The sequence below is a fragment of the Macaca thibetana genome, chromosome 5, assembly GCF_024542745.1.
Source record: "Macaca thibetana thibetana isolate TM-01 chromosome 5, ASM2454274v1, whole genome shotgun sequence".
Taxonomy (NCBI): Eukaryota; Metazoa; Chordata; class Mammalia; order Primates; family Cercopithecidae; genus Macaca; species Macaca thibetana.
Window position 1 is genome coordinate 133,346,625 of NC_065582.1, and position 21,769 is coordinate 133,368,393.

General features: G+C 39.2%; 1 protein-coding gene across 3 annotated transcripts in view; it reads right to left on the minus strand.

Annotated features, from left to right (window-relative positions):
* PRKG2 (protein kinase cGMP-dependent 2) overlaps window positions 1–21,769 on the minus strand; it is a 122,638-nt gene that overhangs the window by 91,970 nt on the left and 8,899 nt on the right. For all 3 annotated transcript variants that reach the window (XM_050790131.1, XM_050790129.1, XM_050790130.1), the window contains exon 2: window positions 19,849–20,322. In XM_050790131.1, coding sequence (XP_050646088.1) covers window positions 19,849–20,309 — 461 coding nt within the window. In that variant the 5' untranslated portion in view covers window positions 20,310–20,322. The remainder of the gene's footprint in view (window positions 1–19,848; window positions 20,323–21,769) is intronic.

Genomic DNA, 21,769 nt, shown 5'->3' on the forward strand with positions numbered 1-21,769 from the left:
ATGGAATACTATGCAACCATAAAAAAGGATGAGTTCATGTCCCTTGCAGGGACATGGATGAAGCTGAAAACCATTGTTCTCAGCAAACTAACATAGGAACAGAAAAACAAAACACCACATGTTCTCACTCATAAGTGGGAGTTGAACAATGAGAACACATGGACATAGGGAGGGGAACATCACACACTGGGGCCTGTTAGGTGGTCGGGGGCTGGGGAAGGGATAGCAATAGGAGAAATACCTAATGTAGATGACGGGTTGATGGGTGCAGCAAAACCACCATGGCACGTGTATACCTATGTAACAAACCTCCACCTTCTGCACATGTATCCCAGAACTTAAAGTATAATATTAATAATAAAAATTTAAAAAGACTTGTGGGACAGAAAAGAAAATTCAAAAATTGACCTACACACTCATAGATTCCTGATTTATGACCACAGTTGTACTACAGAGCTATGGGAGATAAACAGACCTCAACAGAAAATATATACATCAAAATGTGCTCACCATTGTTAGTTATCAAGGAAAAGAAAACTAAAAGGACATTGAGATAACACAAAATATCCCGTAGAATGGCCAAAATGAAAAAGATTGAATGAATGCTGTTGAACATGTGAAGTAATTTAATACACATATGTGTTGGTGGGAGTATATGTTTGTTTAATCACTTTGGAAAATTCTTTGACCATCTATATTAAAATTGGATATAATGTATTACCCAGTAACTTCACTCCTAGGTTTATACCTATCATGATTCATATACATTATAAGACATGTACAGAAATGTTCATGGCAGCATTATTCATAACTGCTAAATACCAGAATTAACCAAATGCCTATAAATCATAGAATGAATAAATTGTATATAGTTATACAATAAATACTATATAGCAATGACAATTAGTAAACCTCTGTTACATACAGTAATATAAATGAATCTCACTATAGGAACAAAAGAAGCCAGAGTCTTTAGAGTACACACTCCATACTTCCATTAAATAAATTTCAACAACAGGTAAAAAGTATTATCTCTGATAAGAGTAGTGCAAATAGTAGCTCCCTTTAAGAAAGATAATGAGTAGAAATTGAAAGAGGGTACGAGGGGCTTCCAAGGTGCTAGTAATGTTCTATTTTCTGATCATTTCGGTGGTCACATGGGTATGTCCACTTTACGTTTTGTGTACTTCAATTAAAAATTCAGTTTAAAAAATGTGTATGACTTTGGAATCAGAAAATCTTAGGTTGAAATATCAGCTCTGGCACTTCCTAGCTTCAATTTTAGCATACGTGCTGCCAGCACCTTCCTTGCTTCATTATCCTGGACAAGTAACTGAGCCTCTCTGAATCTCAGATCTCTCATCTATGAATAGGTGTAGTAATTATGCTTACTTCATAGGAATATCATGCACATTAACTTAAATAACATGCCAGTAACTTAATAAATGGTAGTCATAGTAGATAGAAATGGTAGAAGTTTTTCTGGGGGAAAGAGCAGAATGAGAAAAGTTATGAAAACCATAGAACAACGAGGCACTGACAAGACCCTCTACTCAGTTCAAAGTTCCTCCAATGGGACTGGATGTTGAATTTATGCCCATTTGAGGTGGCAGCAGTAATCCTTTTGTAATCATTTTATAACCCCAACTTATAGTCAACATTTCTTGAAGCAATACATTTTCATCCTCTAAGTTGCTTCAGAAAGTTTAACTTGGCAAAGTTCACCTACAGTTGTATTAGGCTCTCAATCTTTCTCCTCTGGGCTCATATATTTGAGGCCCATGTTCTCATTGTTTTCGTTTTGTTTTGTTTTTCAGGTCAAAGCATGTATCTTGCAACCTCCTTTGAATAAGGCTCAGTGCAAAGCTGGGGTCAGTGGCCTTTACCTTCATTCTTATCTATCAAGGATGTTTTGTGAGCATAAGAGGCAGCAACTTTACTTGTATTTCATTTCATAGCTTAATTATATCTACATACAATTAGAAACATATGGTAAGGCGTATTTGTGAAGGTCACAAAATCTACTAGAGTTAGAATGCCAGGATTTGATTCCAACTTCTGCCACTTACTAACTGCGGAACCTTAGGCAAGTCACTTAACCTCTAAGTTTCCTCAGCTGTAAAACAACAATAAACACAGTCTACAGGTCACAGGATTTCTATGAGAATTAAATTAGTTAACAAAATAAAGCACTAAGAACTGTGCCTGGTACATAAAATATACTGCATGAGGGTTAGCTATCACCATAATAAGTAGGCAAGTTACCAACACCTTAAACGCTGAGTTAGAACAGATCTAAAAACTCTATGCTGGCCTGGCACGGTGGCTCATGCCTGTAATCACAGAACTTCGGGAGGCCAAGGTGGGCAGATCACCTGAGGTCAGGAGTTCTAGACCAGCCTGGCCAACATGGTGAAACCTTGTCTCTACCAAAAATACAAAAATTAGCAGGGCATGGCAGTGGGCACCTGTAATCCCAGTTACTTAGGAGGCTGAGGCAAGAGAATCACTTGAGCTCGGGAGGCAGAGGTTGCAGTGAGCTGAGATCATGCTACTGCACTCCACCCCGGGCAACAGAGCAAAACTCCATCTCAAAAATAAATTAACAAACAAACAAACAAAAAGTATATGTTTAAGACCTAACTTTAATTGAAGAAGGCCACTTCAAAATGGTAATATCCCCTCTGCTTGTCCAAGTTCCCCATATTTAGGGTACCCCAGACCCACCAAACCACACAGTGCCAGACCTCTTTGTCTCATATAATCTATTCCTCCTTAAAAACCCAGCTAGAGATTTTCTCTTCTACCCTACCAAGTAAAGAATGTGCTCACCTTTTTTTGTATGGCTAGCTCTTAGAATATTAATCCCATAAATTATAATTTCCCCAAAGAGACTCTGATCTTTAAGGGTATGACTATGCTTTTCCTATTACTTAACATCTAGAACTGTATTTTGCACATATTACAAACTTGACAAAATTAAGAAACCCAAAGGACAAATTCTTTCTCCCAATTTAAAAATTATGGGGACAAGAATGGAGTTGGAAAATGTCAGTCACCCTAATAAACTAGGCACATTTAATAAACAGGATACACATCTCTATTTTCTTCCCCATCCCCAGGTAATTGTTTTTGAGTGATGAACCAAAAAAAAACATAATAAATGCACAAGTTTATAATTTGAGAAACTAGCGCGACAAAAATGAGGTCATCCCATGGAAGTCATAAAATAAGCATGACTTTCCTCTCTCAATTATTTTACTTATTGCCCATAAAATTAAATACAGTTGTAATTTAATTCTGTTTGCTGTTATCTCATGCTCACAACAAAACATTTCTCTCTCTCTCTCTCTCTCTCTCTCTCTCTCTCTCTTCCTTAAGTTTGTGTAGATTATTCTATTCCCATGAGCATCAAAGAACAGGGTTTAACAATGAAATGTTGAAAACAAAACTTATGAAGAAGTTTATCTGACATACTCAATGACAGGCATAATCATCATTGTGTGGCATGGTAATTAGGTATAAAAGACAAACAGTTCCTTTAAATATCTGTAATTAGTACTGCTCTTAAATCTTCAAACCACGTATTTGAGGAGTCAGCAGCAGGGAAACCTGCTCCTATAACACAACGCTCCTCAATGGTGGCTTCATATGAGAATCAGCAGGGAAGCTTTTTATACATATGTACACCTATAATCCATAAGCCCAGGGCTTTCGCCTCAAATCAATTTAGTTAGAATACCTGGAGGTCAGACCCAGGCATCAGTACTTCCTATTACAGGTGATTACAATGTGAACTGAAGATTAAGGATGACAGCTGTAAACAAGAAGATGGAAGGGAGTTGAGCTGTCCCTTTCCTCTATATTTCCACAGCACTGGGAACATGCTCTACCGAAGGCTCCTCAAGTAATCAGTCAATTAGGTAATTAACAAGTATTGATTAACAATGATCAATTAATGTTTGTCACAAGACTTTGACACAGCTTGTTCTTTTCTGCAATATAATACACAAATGAGAAGATCCCTACTCTCCTCTCCCTCCTCCCAGCATTCTGTCTGGAACCTGAAACGTGGCCTGGCACCTAGAAACATGCTGTCAAGTCAGCCTCAGGGTCTGAACATTTTTTTTTAATTGTAGTAAAATATACATAACATAAAATGTATCATTTTAACCATTTAAGTGTACAGTTTAGTAACAATAAGTATATTCCCATTGTTTTACAACCATCACCACCATCTATCTCCAGAATCGTCCCAAACTGGAACTCTGTACCTGTTATATATTCCCTGGGTCTCCTCATCCCTCCTGCTCCTCGCAATCTCCATTCTACTTTCTGTCTCGATGAATTTGACTATTCTAGGTACCTCGTATAAACGGAATCCTGCAGCATCTGTCTTTTTAAGTCTGGCTAACATCTGCAAGCATCATTCCTGTTGTAGTATGTGTCAGAGTTCCTTTGTAAGGCTGAATAATATCCCATCGCATGTATATACTACATTCTGTTTCTCCATTCATCTGTTGATGGACATGGGGTTGTTTCTACTTTTTGGCTACTATGAATAACACTGCTATAAGCATGGATGTACAAGACTTTTTATGCATGGTTTTACCTACCTGGCATAGCCAATATTCCTAAACAGGAATCTCACACCAGAGAAGCAAAAGGGCTTGGTGAGTGAGGAGGGGGAACTTGTGACTTGCTCCTCATCAACAAAATACAGCAATGATGATGGAAGGTCACTCTTGTGTAGGTTATATAAGACTTCATCTTAATCACTGTAAAGGGCTTATCCAGCTGGATCTGAAGAAGTAAGCTGCCATGCTGTGAGAGGGCCTGTGAGAAGGACGCAAGGCAGGAACTCTAGGCAGCCTCTAGGAGCTTAGAGCAGCCCCTGCTGACAGCCAGCAAGAAAATGGGGACCTCAGCCCTACAACCACAAGGAATTAAATTTGGCCAACAATCACGTAAGCCTGGAAGAGGACCTCTTTCTGTAGAAAGCTCTAGAAATGAACACGGCCAGTTGACCCTTTGACTGCAGCCTTGGGGTTGATGTCAGAGAAGATGACTTAAATAAGTCACACCTGGACTCTTGGCCAACTGCAAACTGAGATAGCAAATTATGTGTTGTTTAAGCTACTAAGTTTGTGGTAATTTATTACACAGCGATAGAAAACCAATATGCTTGCATTTCCTGAGTTTCTGTTTCCAAGAAATTTCAAGTTGTATCTTGTTCTTCTCACTTATACTTCCTCTTTCCTTATCTCACCTGGAAAGGGAACTGGAAGCTCTAGGTCTTTCTTTCTCTCATATTTCCCAGAGCTTAATCTGTAAGCCCCAAAAAGACCATTTAAACACCTGCTTGAAATTGACCAATTAAAATTGATTTGGCATCACAAATAACCCAAGAAGGATTAAACAGATGTTGGGGGACCGTGATCACTCACACCTTATTATAAAATATATATAAAATATAAAATATTCTCTGGCCATTCCTGGCTATAGATTTAAAAAAAAAGGAAAAGGAAAAAAAGAAACCTGTCCCACATAACTGCACTGAAAAATCTACAACTAACAAATACCTCTAAGGAGAATCAGCAAAAAGAGAAGACAAATCATTTTAAAGTGAGACTTTCACTAAAAGAAATAGTTTTAGTTAAAGGATAGATATAAGAAATGTATCTTTCACAAAGAAGGGACTTCCAAAGAGTCTGAAAATCGAAACGTTTCATTCTTGTCTTCAGATCTGTTCCCCTTTTTGAGAATTGTATTGCGATTTAAACTCTAGAAAGAGGCGACAGGAGCTGAGCTGCTCAGGCTTACAGAAAGAAAAGGGAGGTTCTGTGGAAACTGAGTGCTGCTTATTAGGAGGCAAAGGCCAGTGGTGATGTTTCTCTCTTATCCAGAAAGCAAGGAAAAGAAAGACCACTGTCTTCTCAATGATGCTATTTCTACTACAGTCCTTCCTGGGTATCTAGCAAGGAATGGGCAGTGTCCAGAATGTTTTTGAGAAAAGAAAAAAAAAGGGTCAAAAGGAGCCACCCATTTCAGAGGACATTTATAAAATGTAAGGGAGAACAGGTAGAGGCTCCTGCCCAGGCAACCAGGACCCTTGTTAAAAGCCAGCACTGCTCAAACTCACCTGGAATAACCTATTTGGAACCAAGCAGATCCAGAAACTGCTATAAATATCCTACATAAATTAAAACAACAGCAAGCGAAATAAAATGAGAACAGATTTCAGAGTTGTTGTGATTAAGAGGCAGATGTTTTAACATCTAGGTGAGTTTATAGAAGCCCTAGCCACTACTAGTGATAACCATGGACTAGTTACTTACCCTTAATAAGCCTCATATAATAATACTTACCTGATAGGTTAACTGTGAAAATAACTGAGATTAACTATGGATAGGTCATAGCAGAGTGTACCCAATAATAGATACTCAAAATTAGTAGTGTTGGCCATTGACTAGTCAGAATGAGAGAAGATGAGGAAGAAACCAAATTAAAGAATTAGTGAAAAAAAATGAAGGAGGGAAGACAACAAGAAATAAGGAAAAGGGAAGTAAATGTGGAAGAAAATATTAAAGAATTGGATTCATTGATTCAATAAGCAATAAATATTTGTTGCATTGAATGTATTAATCTGAAGGAGTAAAGGGAACCTTGGACATTAAAGCTGCTAAGCCAAGGCTAGGTACTGGGTCCAAAAGTGCCATGGTTTTTGTGTAGTGTAAAAATAGCATTGTGCATCCCCTTAGGAATGTAGCCCACAAGGCGAGGGTAGGCTCCTCGCAGTCAGCACAGTGCTTTTGACTACTCAAAACAATTAGCCTTCAAACCCTCAGTGTTTTCCAAGGCTTCATTCAATATTTTTCCTAATGCCTAGCAACTAACAGACTAGAAGTTTTAAGGATAAAGTGAGAAGGACTAAAGGGCAGATATCAACTAAGCAGAAGACCATCTGAGAGACTGAGAGGGCTGAGGTTGGGAAGCAGAGTGAGCAGAGCCCAGAGCTCATTGGCTCCTAGAGAAAGACAGAGGCACAAAGGGAGACTGACTGGGTGCCAGGACTCAGACCTGCTGCCAAAGCTTATTTAACTTCATCTAGATGTCAAGGCAGCTGCCACTTAATCCCAGTCAGGCTCCTAAATTCCTCCATGCTTTTCTTTTTTTTTTTTTTGAGACGGAGTCTCACTCTGTTGCCCAGGCTGGAGTGCAGTGGCGTCATCTCGGCTCACTGCAAGCTCCGCCTCCCGGGTTCACGCCATTCTCCTGCCTCAGCCTCCCGAGTAGCTGAGACTACAGGCGCCCACCACCCGGCCCGGCTAATTTTTTGTATTTTTAGTAGAGATGGGGTTTCACCGTGTTAGCCAAGATGGTCTCGATCTCCTGACCTCATGATCCGCCCAACTCTGCCTCCCAAAGTGCTGGGATTGCCGGCGTGAGCCACCCCCTCCAGCCTCCTCCATGCTTTTTACCTCTTCTTTTTTTGGAGCTTAACGGTACCACCCACCCTACCTCACCCCCACAAAGAAAGCCCCCAGCCTGGTTATACAACCCCAAGAGAAGCCACTCACACTGCAAGCTGCACAGGCTATAAATGTTGTGCACATTATGGTAGAGAATACACATTTGACATCAGGCAGACTCAAATTGGAAAACTGTTTCCAAAAATATGTAAACATTACAACCTGGAGCAAATGGAATGACCCTGAGCTTTAATTTCACCTTCAGTAAAACAAAAACCTGATGCCTCATTAGGCAAGTCTAAGGCCTCCATGAGTTAATTATGCAGAATGACAGACATGTAATAGCCAACCAATAACTTAGTTTTTTCATCCCATCGCCGAGTAGCTAGTTTTGATCTGAGTGTCTACATGCACATTATCTATCACTATGAAATATAACCTTTTGTTTTCAAGCATACTGACAATTTTCACCACATACATCACCCAGCTACCTTCACCCATAGATTCTGGGTATCAGATCACCACACAACTGGATATTTTTCTTCTTCCATGCCTTATCCTATATAGACAGCTTCAATTTTTGCTTTTCTAAAGACCCGGGTTAAGGCAATAGCATTTATGAGAATATAAACTAATTTTTAACTGTCCAACCGCTAAGAGCCTGTATATACACTCTTAAAAATCTTCAATTATCCATGTAAAATCTAGATATAGAGCCTCTCATATGGCAACATGTAAGTCACTATTTCATAGAAGGGAAAAAAGGGGTGTTTCCTTCCCAGCAAAAGTTCCCACTACTGCAAACTGCTAATAGAGCAGCACTTTCTGGAAGAATCGTTTTAAGAGAAAAATAACAATAGCAGGGAGATTTTTCTAATCATTGCATTTAAAAAATTTATTTCTGATTATATATTTAATTTTTAAATAAGACTTTCCAATAAAAAGGTCAAGAGTCCACCTCTGATTGTTATCTTGAAAAAATCATCTATAGGAATGATTACAGCAGACTCTAGATAGTGGGTTTTCTGATTTTGAATTCTGTTTCCTGTATTAAACTCTGCAGAACCTTTGGCAGGTTATATAATTCTGTATGCCTCAGTTTTCTCATACACAAAATGGGGGTGACGAATAATATCTATCTCATAAGTTTATTGTGAGGATTAAATGATTCAGTATTTGTGAGGCATTCAAAGTGGTGACTGGCACATAATTAGTGGTATATAAATATTATTTTCCATGGAAACATTCCTTTCCAATAAAGAGGAACACAACATGTTCTGTAGTGTACATCCTCAAATGCTCAGTACTGCTTTGGAAAGGAAACAAATAAAAACAAACATATTCTTCCACAGTCCTTCTCCACATCTTATTTAAATGTATGACTCACTAGCATTTTCTTCTTTTACCTATTCTGCTCCTGTGGTTGGAGTGACAGATAAAACTAACTGTCCTTCCTAAAACTGGAGTTCATATCTGAAGTCAGATGGTCTTTGTTTTATCTTTCCTTTTCATTAAAGAACAATAGTTTCAAATGATAGTTTAAGCATCCCTAGCAAAATGCAGTCATACCAGCAACTCGCCAGATGTCTCTGATTAATTTGCCTGTGTTCCACCAGACATTCAGCATGAGCTCCTAATTTTGCTCTGATGAAGTTTTCTAAACAATATCTACATAAACAGAAAAGAAAAACTTAATCTCAGTAAAAGGTGTGACATCTGAATGCACGGTTGTCTTGGTGCTCAAGGCAGACCCGTATGGGCAGAAATGCTATGTGAGGTCTTCTCTGCCCTCTCTGCCAGTGATATTCAGTTCTCAGCCTTGAGAAGCACTGTACTTATTCAAGAACCCATATGTGGACCCCCATATATGCCACAGTTGGTGCCATCAGGTGGATCAAACCCATTCTCAATGTCCTTTTCTCACAGACCTCAGCTCTAAGGATCCAGAACTTAGTAGGCATCAATACAATGGACCGCCTCTGCTCAACTCCACATGGATGAAGCTAGGGAGCTCCAGGAAGCACCACCACTCTTAATATCAATCAATAGGGCATATTACAGTAAGACAGACCGGTGCCCAGGCTGGTCTAATCAAGGTCTTTCACATTTGTGCATAGTTCTTGGAACACCAGAGTAGGACTGAAGAGGAAAAGAACTGATCTTGATTTCAAGAGTCTTGGATTCTATCTTAGCTCTGCCACCAACCATGGTACATTCCGTAACTCCCCAGCACCTGTGTCCTTACTTCTCTAGTAAGGGGGGTAGCATCAAACAATCTCTAAGGTTGCTATGGCTCTAAGGTCTTCTGATGTTCAACATATTAAATTTAAATCACAGATCAGAATATTTGACACACGGTAGTACCCTGACTCATCATGACATTTATATTTCAATAAAGCTGAGTGCCTGTTTTATAAACAGGCTACATGCCCACTGCATGCTGCATGCTTTTGAGGATCTAAAATGGTCAGTAGGCACAAAACCAGGTCCCTACAAAGAGCTATGATATACTGCAGTTTGGGTGCAGCTGACCAGTGATTTCACATTGTGCCCACCTCAATCTGACAGGCATAGACTCATTTTCTGTGGCGTTGTCCTAAAACTGAATGTAGGTCTCACTTTGTCTATAAAGGGTCCCCAAACTAAGTCATAATTCCCATCTTAGGCAATAGCAGTTACAGTCAAAACCACATTATCTAGAACTGCAGTATTCAGTAGATAGGCAATAGACATGTGACTATTCAGTTTTTAAATTAATTAAAATTAAAAATCCATCAGACTCAATCTTCTCTGTAAGAAAATAAATTAAAAATCCAAAGATATGCAGAAGGGGTGGAGCAAGATGGCCGAATAGGAACAGCTCCAGTCTCCAACTCCCAGCGCGAGCTACACAGAAGAACGGTGATTTCTGCATTTTCAACTGAGGTACTGGGTTCATCTCACTAGGGAGTGCCAGACAATCGGTGCTGGTCAGCTGCTGCAGCCCAACCAGCAAGAGCTGAAGCAGGGCGAGGCATCACCTCACCTGGGAAGCGCAAGGGGAAAGGGAATCCCTTTTCCTAGCCAGGGGAACTGAGACACACAACACCTGGAAAATCGGGTAACTCCCACCCCAATACTGCACTTTAAGCAAACAGGCACACCAGGAGATTATATCCCACACCTGGCCGGGAGGGTCCCACGCCCACAGAGCCTCCCTCATTGCTAGCACAGCAGTCTGTGATCTACCGGCAGGGCAGCAGCAAGGCTGGGGGAGGGGCGCCCGCCATTGCTGAGGCTTAAGTAGGTAAACAAAGCCGCTGGGAAGCTCGAACTGGGTGGAGCTCACAGCAGCTCAAGGAAACCTGCCTGTCTCTGTAGACTCCACCTCTGGGGACAGGGCACAGTAAACAACAAAAGCAGCCGAAACCTCAGCAGACGCAAACGACTCTGTCTGACAGCTTTGAAGAGTGCAGTGGATCTCCCAACACGGAGGTTGAGATCTGAGAAGGGACAGACTGCCTGCTCAAGTGGGTCCCTGACCCCTGAGTAGCCTAACTAGGAGACATCCCCCACTAGGGGCAGTCTGACACCCCACACCTCACAGGGTGGAGTACACCCCTGAGAGGAAGCCTCCAAAGCAAGAATCAGACAGGTACACTCGCTGTTCAGCAATTCTATCTTCTGCAGCCTCTGCTGCTGACACCCAGGCAAACAGGGTCTGGAGTGGACCTCAAGCAATCTCCAACAGACCTACAGCTGAGGGTCCTGACTGTTAGAAGGAAAACTATCAAACAGGAAGGACACCTACACCAAAACCCCATCAGTACGTCACCATCATTATCAAAGACCAGAGGCAGATAAAACCACAAAGATGGGGAAAAAGCAGGGCAGAAAAGCTGGAAATTCAAAAAATAAGAGTGCATCTCCCCCGGCAAAGGAGTGCAGCTCATCGCCAGCAACGGATCAAAGCTGGACGGAGAATGACTTTGACGAGATGAGAGAAGGCTTCAGTCCATCAAACTTCTCAGAGCTAAAGGAGGAATTACGTAGCCAGCGCAAAGAAACTAAAAATCTTGAAAAAAAAGTGGAAGAATTGATGGCTAGAGTAATTAATGCAGAGAAGGTCATAAACGAAATGAAAGAGATGAAAACCATGACACGAGAAATACGTGACAAATGCACAAGCTTCAGTAACCGACTTGATCAACTGGAAGAAAGAGTATCAGCGATTGAGGATCAAATGAACAAAATGAAGCGAGAAGAGAAACCAAAAGAAAAAAGAAGAAAAAGAAATGAACAAAGCCTGCAAGAAGTATGGGATTATATAAAAAGATCAAATCTCCATCTGATTGGGGTGCCTGAAAGTGAGGGGGAAATGGAACCAAGTTGGAAAACACTCTTCAGGATATCATCCAGGAGAACTTCCCCAACCTAGTAGGGCAGGCCAACATTCAAATCCAGGAAATACAGAGAACGCCACAAAGACACTCCTCGAGAAGAGCAACTCCAAGACATGTAATTGCCAGATTCACCAAAGTTGAAATGAAGGAAAAAATCTTAAGGGCAGCCAGAGAGAAAGGTCGGGTTACCAACAAAGGGAAGCCCATCAGACTAACAGCAGATCTCTCGGCAGAAACTCTACAACCCAGAAGAGAGTGGGGGCCAATATTCAACATTCTTAAAGAAAAGTATTTTAAACCCAGAATTTCATATCCAGCCAAACTAAGTTTCATAAGTGAAGGAGAAATAAAATCCTTTACAGATAAGCAAATGCTTAGAGATTTTCTCACCACTAGGCCTGCCTTACAACAGACCCTGAAGGAAGCACTAAACATGGAAAGGAACAACCGGTACCAGCCATTGCAAAAACATGCCAAAATGTAAAGACCATTTAGGCTAGGAAGAAACTGCATCAACTAACGAGCAAAATAACCAGTTAATATCATAATGGCAGGATCAAGTTCACACATAACAATATTAACTTCAAATGTAAATGGACTAAATGCCCCAATTAAAAGACACAGACTGGCAAACTGGATAAAGAGTCAAGACCCATCAGTCTGCTGTATTCAGGAGACCCATCTCACACACAGAGACATACATAGGCTCAAAATAAAGGGATGGAGGAAGATTTACCAAGCAAATGGAGAACATAAAAAAGCAGGGGTTGCAATACTAGTCTCTGATAAAACAGACTTTAAACCATCAAAGATCAAAAGAGACAAAGAAGGCCATTACATAATGGTAAAAGGATCAATTCAACAGGAAGAGCTAACTATCCTAAATATATATGCACCCAATACAGGAGCACCCAGATTCATAAAGCAAGTCCTTAGAGACTTACAAAGAGACTTAGACTCCCATACAATAATAATGGGAGACTTCAACACTCCACTGTCAACATTAGACAGATCAACGAGACAGAAAGTTAATAAGGATATCCAGGAATTGAACTCATCTCTGCAGCAAGCAGACCTAATAGACATCTATAGAACTCTCCACCCCAAATCAACAGAACATACATTCTTCTCAGCACCACATCGTACTTACTCCAAAATTGACCACATAATTGGAAGTAAAGCACTCCTTAGCAAATGTACAAGAACAGAAATTATAACAAACTGTCTCTCAGACCACAGTGCAATCTAACTAGAACTCAGGACTAAGAAACTCAATCAAAACCGCTCAACTACATGGAAACTGAACAACCTGCTCCTGAATGACTACTGGGTGCATAACGAAATGAAGGCAGAAATAAAGATGTTCTTTGAAACCAATGAGAACAAAGATACAACATACCAGAATCTCTGGGACACATTAAAGCACTGTGTAGAGGGAAATTTATAGCACTAAATGCACACAAGAGAAAGCAGGAAAGATCTAAAATTGACACTCTAACATCGCAATTAAAAGAACTAGAGAAGCAAGAGCAAACGCATTCAAAAGCTAGCAGAAGGCAAGAAATAACTAAGATCAGAGCAGAACTGAAGGAGATAGAGACACAAAAAACCCTCCAAAAAATCAATGAATCCAGGAGTTAGTTTTTTGAAAAGATCAACAAAATTGACAGACCGCTAGCAAGACTAATAAAGAAGAAAAGAGAGAAGAATCAAATAGACGCAATAAAAAATGATAAAGGGGATATCACCACCGACCCCAACGAAATACAAACTACCATCAAAGAATACTATAAACACCTCTATGCAAATAAACTAGAAAATCTAGAAGAAATGGATAATTTCCTGGACACTTACACTCTTCCAAGACTAAACCAGGAAGAAGTTGAATCCCTGAATAGACCAATAGCAGGCTCTGAAATTGAGGCAATAATTAATAGCCTACCAACCAAAAAAAGTCCAGGACCAGATGGATTCACAGCTGAATTCTACCAGAGGTACAAGGAGGAGCTGGTACCATTCCTTCTGAAACTATTCCAATCAATAGAAAAAGAGGGAATCCTGCCTAACTCATTTGATGAGGCCAACATCATCCTGATACCAAAGCCTGGCAGAGACACAACAAAAAAAGAGAATTTTAGACCAATATCCCTGATGAACATCGATGCAAAAATCCTCAATAAAATACTGGCAAACCAGATTCAGCAGCACATCAAAAAGCTTATCCACCATGATCAACTGGGCTTCATCCCTGGGATGCAAGGCTGGTTCAACATACGCAAATCAATACACATAATCCATCATATAAACAGAACCAAAGACAAGAACCACATGATTATCTCAATAGATGCAGAAAAGGCTTTTAACAAAATTCAACAGCCCTTCATGCTAAAAATGCTTAATAAATTCGGTATTGATGGAACGTACCTCAAAATAATAAGAGGTATTTATGACAAACCCACAGCCAATATCATACTGAATGGGCAAAAACTGGAAAAATTCCCTTTGAAAACCGGCACAAGACAGGGATGCCCTCTCTCACCACTCCTATTCAACATAGTGTTGGAAGTTCTGGCTAGGGCAATCAGGCAAGAGAAAGAAATCAAGGGTATTCAGTTAGGAAGAGAAGAAGTCAAACTGTCCCTCTTTGCAGATGACATGATTGTATATTTAGAAAATCCCATTGTCTCAGCCCAAAATCTCCTTAAGGTGACAAGCAACTTCAGCAAAGTCTCAGGATACAAAATTAATGTGCAAAAATCACAAGCATTCTTATACACCAGTAACAGACAAACACAGAGCCAAATCAGGAATGAACTTCCATTCACAATTGCTTCAAATAGAATAAAATACCTAGGAATCCAACTTACAAGGGATGTAAAGTACCTCTTCAAGGAGAACTACAAACCACTGCTCAGTGAAATCAAAGAGGACACAAACAAATGGAAGAACATACCATGCTCATGGATAGGAAGAATCAATATCGTGAAAATGGCCATACTGCCCAAGGTTATTTATAGATTCAATGCCATCCCCATCAAGCTACCAATGACTTTCTTCACAGAATTGGAAAAAACTGCTTTAAAGTTCATATGGAACCAAAAAAGAGCCCGCATCTCCAAGACAATCCTAAGTCAAAAGAACAAAGCTGGAGGCATCACGCTACCTGACTTCAAACTATACTACAAGGCTACAGTAACCAAAACAGCATGGTACTGGTACCAAAACAGAGATATAGACCAATGGAACAGAACAGAGTCCTCAGAAATAATACCACACATCTACAGCCATCTGATCTTTGACAAACCTGAGAGAAACAAGAAATGGGGAAAGGATTCCCTATTTAATAAATGGTGCTGGGAAAATTGGCTAGCCATAAGTAGAAAGCTGAAACTGGATCGTTTCCTTACTCCTTATACGAAAATTAATTCAAGTTGGATTAGAGACTTAAATGTTAGACCTAATACCATAAAAACACTAGAGGAAAACCTAGGTAGTACCATTCAGGACATAGGCATGGGCAAAGACTTCACGTCTAAAACACCAAAAGCAATGGCAACAAAAGCCAAAATTGACAAATGGGATCTCATTAAACTAAAGAGCTTCTGCACAGCAAAAGAAACTACCATCAGAGTGAACAGGCAACCTACAGAATGGGAGAACATTTTTGCAATCTACTCATCTGACAAAGGGCTAATATCCAGAACCTACAAAGAACTCAAACAAATTTTCAAGAAAAAAACAAACAGCCCCATCAAAAAGTGGGCAAAGGATATGAACAGACATTTCTCAAAAGAAGACATTCATACAGCCAACAGACACATGAAAAAATGCTCATTATCACTGGCCATCAGAGAAATGCAAATCAAAACCACAATGAGATACCATCTCACACCAGTTAGAATGGCGATCATTAAAAAGTCAGGAAACAACAGGTGCTGGCGAGGATGTGGAGGAACAGGAACACTTTTACACTGTTCGTGGGATTGTAAACTAGTTCAACCATTATGGAAAACAGTATGGCGATTCCTCAAGGATCTAGAACTAGATGTACCATATGACCCAGCCATCCCATTACTGGGTATATACCCAAAGGATTATAAATCATGCTGCTATAAAGACACATGCACACGTATGTTTATTGCGGCACTATTCACAATAGCAAAGACTTGGAATCAACCCAAATGTCCATCAGTGACAGACTGGATTAAGAAAATGTGGCACATATACACCATGGAATACTATGCAGCCATCAAAAAGGATGAGTTTGTGTCCTTTGTAGGGACATGGATGCAGCTGGAAACCATCATTCTTAGCAAACTATCACAAGAACAGAAAACCAAACACCGCATGTTCTCACTCATAGGTGGGAACTGAACAATGAGATCACTTGGACTCGGGAAGGGGAACATCACACACCGGGGCCTATCATGGGGAGGGGGGAGGGGGGAGGGGGGAGGGATTGCATTGGGAGTTATACCTGATGTAAATGACGAGTTGATGGGTGCTGATGAGTTGATGGGTGCAGCACAGTAACATGGCACAAGTATACATATGTAACAAACCTGCACGTTATGCACATGTACCCTAGAACTTAAAGTATAATAATAATAAAAAATAATAATAAAAATAAAGCACTCAAAAAAAAGAAAAAAAGAATCCAGTTTCTTAGTGGCACTAGCTGCATTTCAAGTGCTCAATAGCCATATTTGGCTATTGGCTACCATATTGTAAAGCATGGATTATATAATATTTCCATTGCTGAAGAAAGTTCTACTGGACAGCACTGAATCTAGAACCTGATATTAAAATGCAGATCCTTGAAATGAGAAAGAAACAAATTTCCAGAATTTCCTAATGCCAGTAGAGTGTCATTATTAGTTCCTCCATATAAAGTAGGGAGGTACAATTAGACAATGTAAGTTACACCTTCAGACTATAAAAGTATATTTGATGGGTACAGGACAATAAAGTTGGCATGAGCTGGAGCTGCCCGGCAACTGAAGGGGCTCACTCACCACTCATGAAATATCTGAGCACAGGTACCTTAGCAAAATCATAGAATACTGTGACATGAATTATAGAAACTGATTATTCAAATTCATAATCTATCATTCCATCAAATTTTATTCTCTGGCTTCTATGGGTGCTTCATATCTCCCTAATATTGTTGACTGAAGGAGAGCTAGCACTCTCCCCTCAGTTTCCTGCTCACTGTTAAGTGTTCATCAGAGATAGTCCCTTTGACAAAAAGACTGAAAAGCCATTCAATGGCTTTCTGGCCCAGTATAGAAGGGTGAACTTTATCCAAAATGTAGTTGACGTGTATATTAATAGAAACAGATTTAGCCATAAATTCAGCCAGGATACTTTATAAAAGTCCAACAAATAAATTAGGAGAACCAGAAATTAAACAGAGCAGTCATTTTGACTGATGATCTTAAAATCTCTGATATCTAGCAGGAATTGCTTGGAAAAGTAGACATACTAATGTATACCGTACATCATCCTTTCGTCAGTGAAGGACACGTCTACCCTGTTAATGCTCTAACTTCTGGAAAATTGTTTCTTACAAATTTTTGATATATTTTGTATAATATAAAAGATATGAAAATATCCAAAGTTTACTTTTGTCTTTTATCCAATACTGAAACGATTTGGAAATGGAAAACGAATTGTAATATTGAGCACTTTTGAAAAATTGAACAATTTTAAATTTCTGAATTGATAAAGTTAACTATGTGTGTTTCGCTAGCTATTTCAGACGTAAGGAGGCATCTGTACTTTTTGCAAGGGAAACTGAGGTACAAACCAGTCTACTAAAAATGAATGTTTCCATTTTTTATTTAATTATTCAATTTAGAACCACAAGGCTCTGTGAAAGCAGATGAGGATTGTTAGGGCATGGATGATACAGTTTTTGTCTCTTTGGGACTTAATCATTAAGAAATCTATTAGCCCATTTCTTTATCCTAACCACAACACAGACTTGTACCCACTTGGCTTGCCTTTATGGTGAGGAGAATAATCAATAATCCTTCTTCAGGAGATACAATATCCTTCCTGCGCCCCATTCACTATAGACAGAAAGAAGTCTGGTTTGGCACAGAAATTGTATATAACTACTGATTTTTTTTTTGCCTGGTTATAGCAGAGCTAATAATTTATCCTTAAATAAATTCAAGGAAATATGCTTATCTCAGATGTTTCAGCACCAGGAGAATGATGTTTTGCCTCAAGATGAGCATATGTCTTTGAACAAAGTAATTGAACATAATCTTGGTTGAAGAGAATATATCTGGTGTCATATATAGGGAGAAGGTCAAAGAAGATGAATTGCTACTAAATTCTCTTACACATCATTCTTCATAAAAAAGCACATTGATATTTGTAATATTTTTGTGAGTAAATAATAGATTATACTTATGTGTACATATATAGTAATGCAGTGCACATTCTATAATATTATTATATATGTGTATATGTATACATATACTATGTAGAGTTCATATATCTCTGATATAACAAAACAGAACACTGGATGATGCTCAGTTTTTTTTAAACAAATATAAGTTTGTGCCATCTATAATTTCAGAATTCATACCATTAAAAATAATTATTACTTTTGAAAGGAAATAGATGAGAAATTTTTAGACTAATAAAAATTTTGACTTAATAAAACTCTGCTGAAATCCAATATTAATCAAATTTATTTCAGTCACAGGATATTACAATTAATGATCTGGCATCACTAACTTCCTTCACAAATATTTATTGATCATTCACTATGCTTCAAATACTGTCAACAAATTGATTAATTAATTAAACCTCCCTTTATAATTCTGTGGTTAAAATTAATCATTTGTTTGTCTAGGTCAGATGTTTTATCTTCATTTATACTACTTATGTTAGTGAATAAGTTACAATTTGTTTCAAATTTCACAGATCTTGCATTTTGCAATAGAGATTCAGGCTTGACCAAGGCGTTATTGAGGCAAAAGATTTAATTTCAGTTAATAAATACTCAGTTAAAAATAGTGAAGGAAAGGAACCCTAACTCATGATGTTTCTAATGAGTCTTTTCTGACCCAGAAAATGGAACTTTCACCCATAAAGAATGTACGTGTACACACACACACACACACACACACACCCCTATACATGAATGCAGTGGCAAATATGTATATGTTCTTTTAAAAACTCAAATTTTTCAAAGTAATTCTAGCTTTTAATTGTTCCCTCTGCCTGAAATCCTCTTTCTGCCTGGTTCATACTCCTTGAAGTCTGTTAAAGGTCACTTCCTCGGCCAGGCCTTCATGACAAGCCTGCTTCTGTTGTCTCCCTGACCTCCTTTCCCCTCACTCCAGATACCACCTGCTATAGTACTGGTTTGTATCATATTATTGATTCCAATTAATAATTACACATTGCTGACTTGTTTCTGTGTATTCTGCTTACCGCCCCTGCTAGAAAGGCTCTGTTTCTATTCACTGAGGCATACCTAGAATCTAACACAGTGCCTGGCAGAGAGTAGAGATCAACATAAACTGGAATGAATGAATGAATGAATTCATCTTTCTTTAAGGCTACAGCATGTTCCTTTTTCATGACACTTGAAGAATACTAAAATGTGACTTTTTTTTTGCTAACATAGTCACAATTCACTGTGATGTGTGTACATTTTTAAGTTCACTCCTCTAGAAAGAGAAGTGTACACTTTCTAATACTATTTCACACCCCTAGGGTTTTCAAGGTAATAAAAATAACTGTGAGTAAACTGAGTTCCTCACAGAGTGAGATACATAGTGCAATTTCTACTTTAAACTTCTGCCCAATGGGAGATTCTTTTGCAAAACAAAATCATTTAAAAACCCCCTCTACCCCCAAATCTGAAAGGGTTAATATGTTCTTTATCATTAAGGAGGCTTAATAAATATCACTCTCATATTTCACAATATTAAGGCCATCTGAGTTTAAAGGTTGCAGAAACTTCTTACCTGGAGTCTTTTCTGACTCTTGCTTTCTCAAAGGAAAATTCAGGGGGTTTGTTGAGGTCATAGGTCCGGGTTGTTGGCTCAGCAGACACGCCAGCCTTTGCTCCCCTCCTGCTATGGAGAGAGACCAATCCAGAGGTCTTCCGGTGGACCTCAAGAGGCACTTTATCTGGAGAAGCCTGAAGCGGGCTTCCTCCCTGCATATGCACCACATCCTGCAGCTTGTTCAGCTGGATGCACTTGTTCTGGAGCTCTTCTGTGAGTTCAGCAATGGCCACGGTCTGCTTCGACAGCTGCTCCCGCAGCTCCTTCAAATTGTACTCCCGCTCCTGGATCTCAGCATCCTTCCTCCTCAACTCTCTCTCCAGCTCTGTCACCTTGTTCCGCAGAGCGTCAGTGGTGAGGTTCCCAGAGTGTCCATCTGGGTGCTTGGAATGTTTAGGTTTCACTGAACCATTTCCCATTTTGCTCAGGGACCTGAGAGGGCACAGAATTGGGAAGTATCAAGTGGAGTTTCACTTCCCAACAGTCCCCACCATTCCTCTCATTCCTATCTTGTTTCATAAATAGGAACACAGATATCATCATTGTTTGAAAAGTAATAAATTTCCCATGTTTCCAGGAAAAAAAAAAAAAGCTATCTATTGATTTCTTTTTTCACTCCATGAAGAGGAGTTGGCATTTGGGTTCATTCTTACCTGTCCCTTTGAGAGCACAAGTATCACACCTAAACATTTTGCACAAATGGTCTGAGTTACCTGCTGTTTTCTCTGGACAGTCTCTCTGAACAGCTGTCAAAATCATCACAACAAAACTGTGATTTGGATGTTAACATGGCAAAGATAAAATGCAAATGAGCAGCTACAACAACAGAGGTATGGAAATGTCACAACTTTCACAGCTCCCCATGTGGCAACAGTAAGAAACCTTCCCCAGATTTAGAAAATTACACATCTGCATTTCTCAGAAGACGGAAGCAGAATTGGTGATGCTTGATTAGCACTTTCCTCCTGCTGTATGTATCTATTAAGTTTTGCATTTCTGATAACACTCACTGCTAAAACACTTCTGAACTGTGGTCACCAACAGGAAGAAGAGTTTTAAAATTGTTTTACATCCTTTATGTCCAAAGTCGAGGATCTCCAACATGTACGACCCATGCCTGCAAGTCTGTATTCTCTTCCTATTAAGAATGTCCTCCTATATTGGTGTAGTGTGGGAAGTTATGAAAATTTCAAAAATTAAAAAAATGAATATCCTCAGTTCAGGCCCCAAAGTAATCATGAATCTAGTGAGTCTCAGGATGTGGTATGCAGATCAGGGATTATGAGGGATGATTTAGTTTATTCGGAACTTGTTTTAGTCTAATAGTTATGTATTTATTTTAACACGTATTTGAAATATAAATAACTATCACCACAAAGTTGTGATCCCATTTTTATTATTGCTTCAGTGAAGACTAAACTAGATATTTAGGCTTACTGAGTCAATATGATGAAAATAAAAATAAATCATCTGCAGATAATAAGCACATATGAGCAGAATCATAAAAGTAGAACTTGAATGTGTGGAGGTTGGGAAATACTGCTCTGACTAATTATTATAATGTTTAAAAGCTCTTTAGACTACCTATTAAAACTTCATACTTTTACACATGCAGTTTTTGACAGCTGATATCATTTGGCTGTGTCCCCACCCAAATCTCATCTTGAATTTTAGCTCCCATAAATCCCCATGTCGTGGGAAGTACCCAATGGGAGGTAATTGAATCATGGGGGTGGGTCTTTCCCATGCTGTCCTCATGATAGTGAATAGCTCTCATGAGATCTGATGGTTTTATAAAGGGGAGTTTCCCCTGAACATGCTTTCTTGCCTGCCACCATGTAAGACATGCCGTTGCTCTTCCTTCGCCTTCTGCCACGAT